Genomic DNA, 12646 nt, shown 5'->3' with positions numbered 1-12646 from the left:
CTAATTACCAAATCTACTAAATATTTAGACAATAGAATTTCTGTTATTATTACCTTAGAAACAAGTCCCTTGATAACAGAAATAGCCTTGCAGCAAGCAGCAGTCTCCCCTGGGAGCTCTTTATGCAGCAGATGCTGTTAAGCATCACAAACATGCCATGCTCTATCACCAAATGAAACTCCCCCTTTCCCCTATCCAAGAGCCAAGAGGATTTCCCAAGCTACATGATGAATTAGAGCATTTTCATTCCAAAAAAGGAATCACTTTTCCCCCGCCGGGAAGTCTCTGCACTTTTTCAGTTCACTGTTATTTCAGGGAGAAATTATTTTCTCTGCCAGCCTTCCTTCCCATCTATCCCACACACTAGAATATCTGCAATGTTTCGGACAGGTTCCCACTTAGTTCAAATGACTTGACAAAGGTTATTGCTGCATTGCATATTGACTGTGTCTGAGTTTTGTCTAGAAATAGAAAACATGGAAACTGAAAACAGCAACATGGTATATCACCTTGTTCCTCATAGTAAGTGTTATGTACATAATGGCAATATAATAGTCCTACGGGAACGGTTCTATAAAAAAACCATCATCCAGACCCCAGCTGTTGCTTTCTAACATGCAACTTGAAAAATTCCTGTGTCACTCTATCTTAAACAGTCCCTTTTCTCTTCAAATCTTCATTTGTCAGAGTAGTATTTTAAATTGCCACTTTTGGAGTTATTGTGCCAGGCAGAAAACTCACCATTACTTCAGTCCAAACACCTAAGAAAAACAACTTAGATAAATGAGAATGTATTTTTTTAAAAAGGGTTTAAATGGAGAGAATAACTGTTTCCTTTTACAATCATCTGTCACTACTAATTTCTTAAATTTCAAGACATACCTTAGAGTCCACTATTCTCACTGTATTTCACAACCTGAATTCTGGATGATGAACATCCATTTGTTATTCTTTCTACAGATTTCATCTGCAAAACCAAAAGAACACAGTATCATTAAAAGTCATTTTTGGCAGGAGGAAGGCTTAAGACAATTATGACCTTGCCTTAACCAAAGAGTCTACAGTACCTAAGTGACAGGTAGGCGCACAGATGAAGGAAACCACATAGCAGAGGACAGCAGCTAACAAGGAATAAACAGTCACAGTTCAGCAGATAGCGCCAATTCACGTTCCAGCTGACAGTGAGCAAGCCCATATGTCATAGGAGTACCTCCTGCTCATCGGAAGCTATACCTTTCACAAATCATTGACAAAGCCATGAATTTACAAAGACCATATGTCAGGTTCTTACTGAACGGTTCTTCAAGTTGTTCATCCAGCCAGTTCCAAAACACAGAAGTCTCAAATCCATTACTACATTGAAGGAACTCATTTTTCCTTAGCAGTTCCAAGGTATAGTAGTAACTGTCATGAGCTCATCCAAATAAACTCACTATGCAGCTTAGGGAAACGTGACATTCTTCATCACAAAAATAAAATCAGGAAAGCTTTGCTAGCTCAGTGCTTTTCAAGGTAATATGGTGACACAGAATAGGAAAACCTGGAGTATCTTCAGACTCTTTTCCACCAACTGATATAAAAAAATTGGAGGATGAGCTAGAAACCCCTCGTAATCGAGAAGGAAAGGATGTTGTTGGCCATGTGCTGATCCTATGGTCACTTCATTCATGACCTGCTTAGTGAGCTTTCCCACCAGAAATAGCAAGCGCATTATCCATTTTGCGTTCCTCCTTTCAATTCGCATAGATCAACTAAGACAAACCTCACTTAACTCCATACTCCAATGCCCTGTTGTGAGAAGCTCTGTGCAGTACCCATCTGGTAAGAGTGCTCAGGCATCCCCAGCTCCTGCACACGTAGAGAGTAATAAATGGCACTCTGAGGTACATCACAAAGCCAGAGCTTGCCATTTTTATCCGGCAACCATTCTCCTTTACCCTATTCTATGATTTCTACAACCTCACATCACTTTCAATCTATGTAAACTTTAGATAATGGAAGACACACACGGACAACACACACGGACAACACACACGGACAACACACACGGACAACACACACGTCTTGGGACCTGTATGATGAAAGCAATCCCAATTGTTACCACAGCATTATTCAAAAATCCTCTAAAAACAGCAATAGTTTATACAAAGCTTTTCTTAAACCCTATAAAACTTTTTAGGCTATGACCTCAGAGGGAATTGTTTTATTCCCAGCAGGCTGCAGGACAGAATTCAGGGCTTTTTTTTAATCACTGAGCGAGTTGGGGTTTTTTCCCTATGGTGGTCACCCCTCACTAGATCATTCCTTAAGTTATATAAATCAAATTTCCTTTATTCTAATAAGCAGTTTCAGAGATTTAAGAGTTTCCTTATGGCATGTCAGTCCTTTCTTCCTGGGGAAGCCAACAAAAGCAGATCACTTAAACAAGCTTGTTTGCCACATATTTTCTCCTCTCCCAGTTATGCAAGTTGTTCTACATTTCCTAATTCCACAAGAGCTGCCAAGAATGCAGAAAAAGACAGCAGACATGCTTCGTATTATACATGAGACATAAATGATACCCCATAGGCTCGCCCTACTGGAAAATACTACCACATCACATTCAAGTGCTGTGTATTTTCATCTTCATTAAAATGACATCTCATTTTGATGACCAATTGAGACCTTAATAACAGGAAGAAAACCATTTGCCAGAGCTTTAATAGAAAAGGAACAAGTAATTTCCTTTTCATCATTAAATACTCAAGGACAAAACAGTACTTAAAGCCAGATCACTCTAGTTTGCCCTCAAAAAGTCAGTACTGAAATATAGTAAACTATATCAGCAGTATCACAGGTAGTGTCTTACCCAGAGAGCACTTCAGAGATTAGACGTGTTCCTCCATGATGAGCAGAGAGCACTCAGTGTCATCTAGCAAAATTTGTCAATTGTCAAACTAATTGTTAATTAGTCCCACACAGGACTACCAGAGGCCATGGGAGCACAAGGCAGCAATTGGGATCTGAGGAAAAGTGACCACCAGCTGACACTGTAGTAAATAAGCTAATAAGGAATTAAAAAAAAAAAAAACCACAAATCACAACAAAACAAGAAAACCAAGCTCCACGGAAATAAAGCCACCCAAAATCCAAAACCATATCTACATTTCCAAGGACCTACAAATCGAAGAAGTTAAATTACAGATTTCTGTCATCTTAATGCTACTTTATAGAACTGCAAACAAGTAATTCTTAGCACATAGCTGAAATAAAATCATAAAAGATACGTTTCACTCTCAAGACTGAATGGGACCTAATTTCACAGAAAGTTTAATCTCTAAGGTTAGTCTGAAAACAGCTTTAGAAAATGAAACCAAATTTTTTCTTCTCTTTTTCAGGCTTGACCCTGGGAAGGAGAGCTATAGCCATGCTGCCTAAGCACAGCTGCGAAACACTCTCCATATGGAAAAAGAGCCATTATGAAAATTTTATATTAATGACTGGATCAACCTTATAACTGTAACTTCCTTTCCCACAGGTCCTACATACAAAGTCCTGACTATTCCAACAGGCTAAGTTAAAAATAATAATTCAAAAAGGTACTACCATTGAGTAATGGACAAAAAAAACCCCTCAAAAAACCCTGACATCTACTCCTTTCTGTATAGCATGCCTTTTTCATATAAAGACAGACCTAGAAGGGTGCTCTCGGGACACTACAAAGTAAAGCCTTTTTCCTCTTCACCAAGGCACATCAAAGGCTTAAAAATGTCTGTCTTTTCTTAAAATTCAGCCTCCCTTCAAAACCTATTTCACTCTAAGAATGAATACAATCAAAAGAATGTTTTAGCCACTTTCATACACCAAAACATACATGCTGGTCATCCCCCTCTAAGTTTTTGTTCATTAGAAAAAAAATCTCAACACAATCTAACAAAAAAAAGCACTAAAACCCCAAAAAATTTCAATATAGTACTGGTAGTCCATTGCTCTATAATTAGCTAAGGGCAGACTTCCTCCTCTCATTTGAAGTAAAAACATTGAAAAAAGTTTTCCTTCCTCCTGAATCTTTCAAAATAGCATTGAGCCGTAGCGGTCCCTGCGGCAATAAATTCAGCATGAGGGGGCAGACCTTGCTTTGCCTTCCATTTTAACCAATTTGGCCAGCACTGGTGTGGGCAAGTGGCAACGACAGCTACAAGAAATCATTATGTTTCCAGCACTCTTGGTCAGGACGAGGTGAGAAAGGAGTCAGTGGGACAGCAAATACACCATGTGGGAAAGAGGCAATGGAAGAAGCAGGAGAAAAAAAAAAAGGTTGGGTGGAGAGATCCATCTTTGTGGTCAATTCAACTCTTCCTAGGGGTCCCTCAACATTTAAAGGTTCTTCTGGGTTAGTATTTACTTATATTGCAGCTCAGGTCACATTCCATCTTGACTTCCAACATGACAGCATGCATCTCTTCCTAGTCTGCAGTACACATCAGTGCTTCTATGGATGTCCCAGCATAGGAAACATTGGAGGCCAGAAGAAGCAACAAGTGCAGCCAAAGATCTGACAAGAATAGTTGGTTTATGCTGCTTCAAACCACTGGATAGCCACCAATTCTTCATCTTTTTAATCATTCATTTGAAAATTACGATCAGCAGCATGCAAGGTCACAAAAACAGACCTTCAGTTAATTAAAGCAATTCACTAGCTTCCATCATCAGCAAAAATACTGACACCACATCAAACTGTTCTTCCAAGTCTCATCATCCTTGGAGTCAGTCACTGCTGCTACATAAATTTTGTGAGCCCCAAGCTTCACCTGTTAAATAAATTTGATCAAGAGGTGAGCAACAGTAAGGCAATAAACTGTTGCTTGTGATAGCAATGGCTTGAAGTGGCTACAGGAGCCCATCAGGGAAATGATTGCCACACTACTGGGCAACAGCTTCTCTAGAAGTCACTGCTGCAACTGTTTCAGCCATAGTATAGGAAAAACACCCACACCAAACACATATTTTATCTACGTTGAACGAAGTACAGCTTCAGGATGATGTTCACTGCATCCTTCTCCCGAGGCTTCTCACATCCTGGGACAGCTTTCCTCCACACAGAATCCTCTCATCTCTCTCCCATTCTCCTCTACAAGGCTTCTTCAACTCTCACGTATGTGTAACTGAGACTGGAAGAGTGAAATAAGATGCAATCTCAGATACTTCTGCTCTGAGTCCATTTCTTTAGCTCTGTCATATCTTTCCAACAATATGGACATTCCAGCCCCATTTTCTATATGGCTATGCCAACTGCCTCTCTCCTTACCCTGCCCAGTCATCCTGTGAGACACATCACCACATTCAGAAAGGAAATGCACTAATACCAGTGAACACTTCCTTCTGCTTCCTTCTTCTGTCTCCTCCACAACCCCACACGTACATCCTGAGCCCACCAACCTTTCCTGCCTTCCTTAGCTTTCAAAACCCTTAAGCAAGCTGTGAAAGCTTCATTCAAGCCCTACATCTCCCAATACTACTATATTCTCATCTGATCCTTCATAAAATTCATTCAAGAGTTTGGGCCTTCTTGCCCTCTCTACGGAAGCCACGATAACGTCAAACATTCTTCACACTTTATTCATCTGCACAGGTTCTCTGTTTTCAAGTGGATCTGGTCAATTCATCCAGGCTCAGCATGTTTTGTATAACTTTTGAAATAACTAATCCATAAGAACATTTAACATTTCCACTCTATTTCAAAAAAGTCCATTTAATTTATCACCTCTGCTAGAAACCAGTCATCCTGAGAAGTAATCAAGTAGTATTTATTTTACTAAAAACAATACACAGATATAACATAATCACTATTAAATAATTACACCTATATTATACAAACTCTTCCAACATATTTTCTACTGTAATCTACAGACTCATGAAGCTTATATCGTCCAGTCTTACTACAAAGAAGGATCGATTCCTCATCAGCCATAAGTGATTAATGCAAGTCTAACCTGCTCTAACAACTTCCAATAATGAAGATTTAACATCCCTCTCAGGAAATTATTCAGCATTTCCACTCCTCTTACAGGCAGAAAGAAGATTCCCAGCACCCAACCAAATCCCTCTTCTCACACTCTAAGCCCATTATTACTTCTCCTACCACAGATTTTCTGCTTCCTCTTTACAGCAACCTCGTTTTGATTTTATCTTTACTATAAAGAGCTCGAGTTCCTCTAATTTCTCCTTAGAGATCCAGGTTCGTCATTTTCAGGTCTCTACTCTCTACCAGTGGTCTGCACTATTTCTCATGTGTGGCATAATGAAAAGGGTAACTCATCTTTTCTGTCAGGAGATAAACAGGTACATGACAGATGCTGTCAAAAGGAAGAGTTAGGGTACTGGATCCCAACCTGCTCATAACAAGCTTTCACTTGATCACTTTGTTAACAGGGACACTTCACCATTCAACATCTACTGAAATGACTTGTGTACAACCTTGCTACTGAGAATGGGAAACCTCAAAAACTAATGACTGCAACACCACAAACAGCCAAAAGCCAAGCTTCCAAAAATCTAACAGCATAACTCAACCAGTAATGAAGCTGGAAGAGTTTTCTAATCATAAGTCCACAGAACATAGAGAAAATCCTCTCCTTCCCCAAGCACTTGACGGAGACAGCTTTGATGGAAGGATTTTAGCCTGCTCCTGAACGTGCCCACACTTCAGCAATATCTGCTCAGACAGGGCCACAGAAACAGTGAAGTACCTCAGATAAACAGAACAAATTCAGGATTTTTTTTAATACTTGTTTTTAATTTTCTCACACGTTTACTACTCCACTCAATTAATGGATTTGAGCATGAATCTCAGTCTCTATTCAATTTATCACAAAGGTCAACTTAAATTTAGGTAAATCATTTATTACTTTCTGAGACAAACTGCTAGAAGAAACAACTTAAGTGCTGATTATGAAAGCTGAAGACTGTTCCACGCCAGAAACCAGTGATCTGTCAGGTTGGTATTTACAAAGTCTGAAATCAATGCTGCAGAATACACACTTCACACATGTCATCAGCCACAACTGCAAATATGGGACCGATGCAATTGCGACACTTGATACTAACAGAACCTCTGGCATCTCATTTTTGTGAAAACAGACCAACACCGTTAGAGGAACTACCAGCACCCTGAAGATCAAAGGCACAAATGCTTCACTGGTCTTTAAACAGCACCTTCGGGACCTAGCCTTATATCTGCTATAACGCTGTGGAGCTCCGAGTTCTGCCTCATCACTCCATTAGTATATGATTTTGGTGGCTTTACCTAGATTTATGATTAGTTGTTTCAGCAAAACAACAAGTTAGCGACAGGTGCACACCTCCAACGGCAGCTTTTTTTTTTTGGGGGGGGGGGGGCAGCAAGAAAACAGATTGTGGCAAAAGCTAGAAAAGTATTGCATGGTTACATACTGTTCCCTTAGAAAAAAAGTTCCCGTGGAAAAAAAGTTACCAACCAACCTCCCAGTATTTTTAGCAAATCTTTCGAGCTCCAAGACACAACCTGCCGCCTTTACAGTGCTTTTCCACCCTAAGACACATAGTAAGCAACGGCATGTGCCGCGAGTCTTCTCTTTTCTGGCAAAGCCATGAGACATGCTGCCGCTGCAGAGGAATGCAAACAAAAATGGGCTTTCGGTTTCTTGCCTCCCTTCCTCTCCTACATGCCGCACCGACCTGGACGGCATCGCCTCGGGGCTGACTTGGGGAACCCCCAGCGTGCCTCCACTCCAGCTGACCTTGGGGGAGTGGGACAGCAAAACATAAAAAAGGGAAAAATCATATGAAAAGAGAGGATCCGCGGGACTCTTCTTGGAGCTCGCCCCTTCCCCTCTGTGCCCCGGGCCGATGCTGACACCCCATCCCCCCACCTCCCGCCTCGGCGGGGGCTGCCGGCACCCCCCGCCCCGGCTCTCGGCAGCCCCGCGCGCCACCTGGCGGCCGCGCCCCGCCGGGACCCGACCTCCGCCCCGAGGACCCGTCCCCGGTACGGCGGGCTACGCCGGTCCGCTCCCGCGCATTCCAGAAAGCGGAGCGGAAAGAGCCGGCACTGCGCAAGGAGAGGCCGGGGAATCGCTTCTTCCCGGAGCAGAGCGCCGGCTGAAGAGCCGGGGAGCTGCCCGCTACCGGACCCGGGCCGGGGCTCGGTTGCCGCCGCCCGCTCCGCTCAAGTTTCGCCCGGCGACGGCGCTAAGAATAACGCGCAGCTGCCGGGGCCAGGCTGGAGACCGCTGCCTTCCGGGGAACGGTGGGGAAGGGGGGAGCCGGGGCCCCCCTGCCGCCCGCGCGTTGCCGGCACCGCGCCCGCCTCAGCCGGCCGCCGCCTGAAGGGCACAGCTCCCGCCTCACTCACCGTCCGATGTCGCTGCTGCTGCTGTTGGCGGCGCCGCCCCAGCGCCGGGAAGCAACCGGCCGCTGTCAGCGCGGCGGAGCGGCGGCAGAGCAGGAGCGGCAGCGATCTGCCCGCCGTGGCCGCCATCGTGCCGCTGGAGCCGCCTCACGCTGCGGCGGCGGCGGTAGCTGCTGCCGCCCGGGCGGGGAGCGCGGCGGGGGGGGGGGGGGGAAGGGAGGGGGCGCGGCGAGGCGGGTCTGGCCGGCGGCGGCAGCCAATGGGAGCGCGCTGCTGGCCGGCCCGGGGAGCGTCAAGCCAGGCCGGGACAGCCAATCGGCGCCACGCAGATGCCCTGCCGGAGCAGGCGATTGGACTCTGCGTTCCCTCCGCCCCTGCCGGTGGTGGGCGGGGCCGCGCGCGGCCCAGAGGGCAGGGAAACTCCTCAGTAGGGGCGCCGCTGAGGGGCGGGGCGGAGCCGCAGCGGGGCGGGGCCAGGCCGGGGCCGGGGGGACGATGGGCGTCGGGGAGGGGATGCGGGTGGACGGGGAGACGGGCGGCAGCGGGAACGGGGTGCCGGGGGGAGGGGCGGAGGCGAGGACGGGGTATGGGCGGACGGGCGGCGGCGGGACGGGCGGCGGCGGGGACGAGGGGACAGAGGGCAAGCGAGCACGGGGGCGGGGGGACAGGCGGCAGCGGGACCGGGAGTAGCGGGGACGGGGTGTAGCGAGGAAGGCTGCAAAGGCCCCGCCACGGCCCTTAGGATGGCAGCGCGGGGGAGACGCAAGGATTTGGCAGTTTTGATGAATGGTGTAAAAAGTGGATGATCAAAACATATAAATATATATGTTGCAGAGAGAGACGTACGTCGTGGGCCGGGCCGCCAGCGTAGACTTCTGAAGCATCTAGGCTAAATGAGCAGTATGTGCTTGGCTGTTTCCTGACAGGTGGTTTACTTGGATTATTTTTCTTAGAAAAGGCTTCTCCCTTCGGCCTGGGAGCTGTTTCAGTACTGCCGGCAGCTCCTTTTTATTTCTCGGAAGGAATAGTCCAAAAGGGAAATGATCCTTTTGCTTTTAATACTGGAAGTGGCTCTAGAATTGCTTATTAGAAAACAGAGCTTTCAAAAATATAAACACACAAGCAGTTCTCATGTGCGGTGGTACCATTATAGCAGGGACTGAAACAAAGTGACTTAGCTTAAAAGTAGCTAGGGTTCCGTATTATTATTTTTGAAAGTTGAGGAGCTTGAGTCCTTGCAGGATGGAGCAATCAGGACACCGTTTCTCCTGTGAAATGAGGAGAGGAGGACTCTCAGGAAACAAGAGTCACTGGGAATTAATGGGGAGAAAACTGTGATGAGGCTGGACATCGCTGAAACATCAGGAACATGCAGGCTGAGAGACTCTTGCTATTGTTATCATTCCTGATTGGCACAAGGACCTTCTAAAAACACAGAGGGAAGCATGAACAGGTGATGGGGTGACACGGATGCCCTTCAGCCATCACCTGCACCATTGCAACATGCTGCTGCCCTCCTTCCATCCCTATCTCCATCCAGTGCTGCCTTTACCAAGTCCTGCCTTCACGTCCACTCAAATACTGAAGGGTTATATACTCAGCTTTTCCCCATGTTATGTCATTTTGGAGCCACACAACTCGGCCCTCAGCAATCGCCTACCTCAATCCTCATTTCTGGATGGGTTTTCCTGCAGGGATGGGTTTCCCCTTCTCTTTGTCATCTGGGAAAACATGGTTGAAGCCATCAAGACTAGGCTGCGTCCTTCTGGAAAGATTTGCCTGCAGTCCTTCCAGCGTTTAGCACTTCAATATTTATTTGCTTTTTCTTGCAAGATAAAGGAGACTTATTGCAGCAGCTCTACTGCTCAGATTGGATTGAACCTTTGCTGAGCTGCTGCTTATTGTATTTCCCTCTCCTTCCACATTGAAAATTGTTGGCAAGAGGAAAAAGGCTTTAAAATAAGCATCTTGTGCGACACAGCCCTCTGCAATGACCCCAGAAGCATCCACACTGGAAGATGTTCCCACACACACATCTTGACCAAAGAGCTGCTTCATGGACCACAGCCAGGGTGCTCCCCTCCAGTGACATCAGTCTCTCCCCCATATAGTTTGCACTGTCACCACACATTGGGATTAAAAGCCTTAAAATGGCAAAGCTGTGGTTAATGCAGCCTGGAGGAGCTGGAAAAAGGAGATTAGAAAGGCAGGAAAGTGGGAGGAAGGAAGTCCTCAGGATAGAGAAGGTCCCAGGGAGGGCATAGGATGCAGCCTCACCAGCACTTTGGGGCAGTGCTGCCTCCTCATGCCATAAGCTACCCAACCAAATTTTTTTTCAGCTGGGTGATCAAAGACATGTTGAGGATGAGCCTGTGGTGCTGTCCTCATGGCATTTTCTACAGGGGTTCAGAGCTGGCAGCTCTGGGGGGGCACAGGGACTAGCACGTCCAGCAGACCCTGGTCTCCCAGACCTGCCCCAGCTGCTCTCTCCTATTCCCTGTTTCTCCAGCCTTTCACATTATGTATTTAGATATTTATTTTTATTTAAAGAGGAGCTGGAAGTGTTTGCCTGAAGTAATATTTTAGGCAGTGTTTAAACATTTTCAGGGAGTATTTGACAGAGGTGAGGGAAGATATGCTGTGAGCAAAGGCTGAGGGCAGTAGAAAGGCCAATAATTTATTAGCAAACCTGTGCTGAACGTGTGGGCACTCATTACAACGCATAGCAATGCAAATTAAATGCAAGCCCCAAGATCAATACCCCATGCAATTAAATGACTCGTCAGGGAATGGCTTCTCAGGGGAAGAAAGGGGTGAGGATAACAGCATCAAAATGAAACTCTTTTTAGACCCTGGTACCTGGCTACAAGCATCTTCCACTCTTGGAAGATGTAAATAAAATAATGTATTTAACAAAGCTTTCTCCTGGTGCTTATAATTATAGCTGTCTGAATATTGGAAAGCTGCTCCTGAGAAGAATTGATGGGGAAAAGCATGATGGTGTTCACAAAAAGTGCTCAAATTAAATAAGCCAGCTAGGAACAAAAAAACCCTTAAATAGTTCACATTATTTAGAATCAGGATTTACCCCATTATATTCCCATAGATGTCCGGGGTCATGATACTTGCAAAATCCTCTGTGTGGATGTTGATGCATGCACAAAATCCTGCAGGTGCATCAGGTGTGAGTGGATGAGGAAATCAGGACAATACCAGGTCCAAGTGCATCTTATCTCTTTTTGTTTAGAGGAAAGGTTGGTACTTTCAGACTAATGCAGATAACACAGCCCAGCCCTCAGATATGGGGGCAGAGTCTACCTGCTGATGAAGGAATGGTGCTGGCCATTTTCCATAAGCTGAGTATCACAACGGCTACCCATAGAGCAATAAGATAAGATGAGGAAATGCCCTTGAACTTGTCAGGATGATGATCCCTGTTCCATGGAAGTACATCTTAATGCACGTTCTCCTCTCACCTCCTTTCAGGTCCGGCATCTCCATTGGAGGTGGCCAGACCTATGTGTGCTACTGCACTCCAGCCCAGTCTCTTGACATCACCTTAAGCCTCGCCAAAAGCTTCATCCTAGAAATCCTTGCATTGTTTTCACTGCAGGAAGGCAATGGCAGGATTCAGCAGCCTCTCATGTGCCTGAAGAGCAATCGCTGTCTATTTATGCCTCCAGAAAATGTATTTTTTAATGGGGAGCTCATTAAAGCCTGGAGAGACAACCTAAAAGGCATCTGGAAGCTACTAAAATTAAAATACCTAAAATTAGCCTCCACAGCAGAGAATCCTCCCTCTGATCTAGATGCCGAGGAGCACATGACCCAGGCATGCCTTTCTCACTTCCCTTCCCTCTATCATACCGTTCCTGAGCCTCTGGGCATGGCTGCAGCAGTTGATGCGCCTACCCATGACCCAGGAGAAAATGGCATCCCTTCATCAGGTTTGCTGGGGTTCCTACTTCGGCTCAGAAATTAGCCTCCAAGATTACATTTTGGGACTGTCCCATCTCAGAGACAGCTAAAAAAATATGAAGTTCCCTGTTGCCACAGGAACTGTGTAGGATGGGGACACCTGGGCATTGCTCTGCCCTGGGGGAGCAACACTTATTACCCCAAATCCTGGCCCTGATAACACCTGGCGACATTTATTTTCAAGGTGTCTCTTTTCCTTTCCCTTTTCTTCCCAGCTCCTTTGCTGTCCAAAAAAGCCTCTTTCAGGTGAGGTGCTCAGGCATGCACTTTCCTCATGTTTAAACCTTAATAGTGCATGAG

At 45.7% G+C, this 12646-nt stretch overlaps 1 protein-coding gene across 1 annotated transcript in view; it reads right to left on the bottom strand.

Moving 5' to 3' along the window:
* Positions 1-8553, bottom strand: part of MCU (mitochondrial calcium uniporter) — a 93824-nt gene extending 85271 nt beyond the window's left edge. Inside the window, exon 1 of the mRNA XM_062001322.1 lies at positions 8372-8553. Coding sequence (XP_061857306.1) covers positions 8372-8497 — 126 coding nt within the window. The 5' untranslated portion in view covers positions 8498-8553. The remainder of the gene's footprint in view (positions 1-8371) is intronic.
* Positions 8554-12646: the final 4093 nt, after the last annotated feature.

This window comes from Colius striatus, chromosome 8, assembly GCF_028858725.1.
Source record: "Colius striatus isolate bColStr4 chromosome 8, bColStr4.1.hap1, whole genome shotgun sequence".
Classification (NCBI taxonomy): Eukaryota; Metazoa; Chordata; class Aves; order Coliiformes; family Coliidae; genus Colius; species Colius striatus.
The sequence above is the reverse complement of the archived record's forward strand: the minus strand, read 5'-3'. Positions and strand labels throughout refer to the sequence as shown.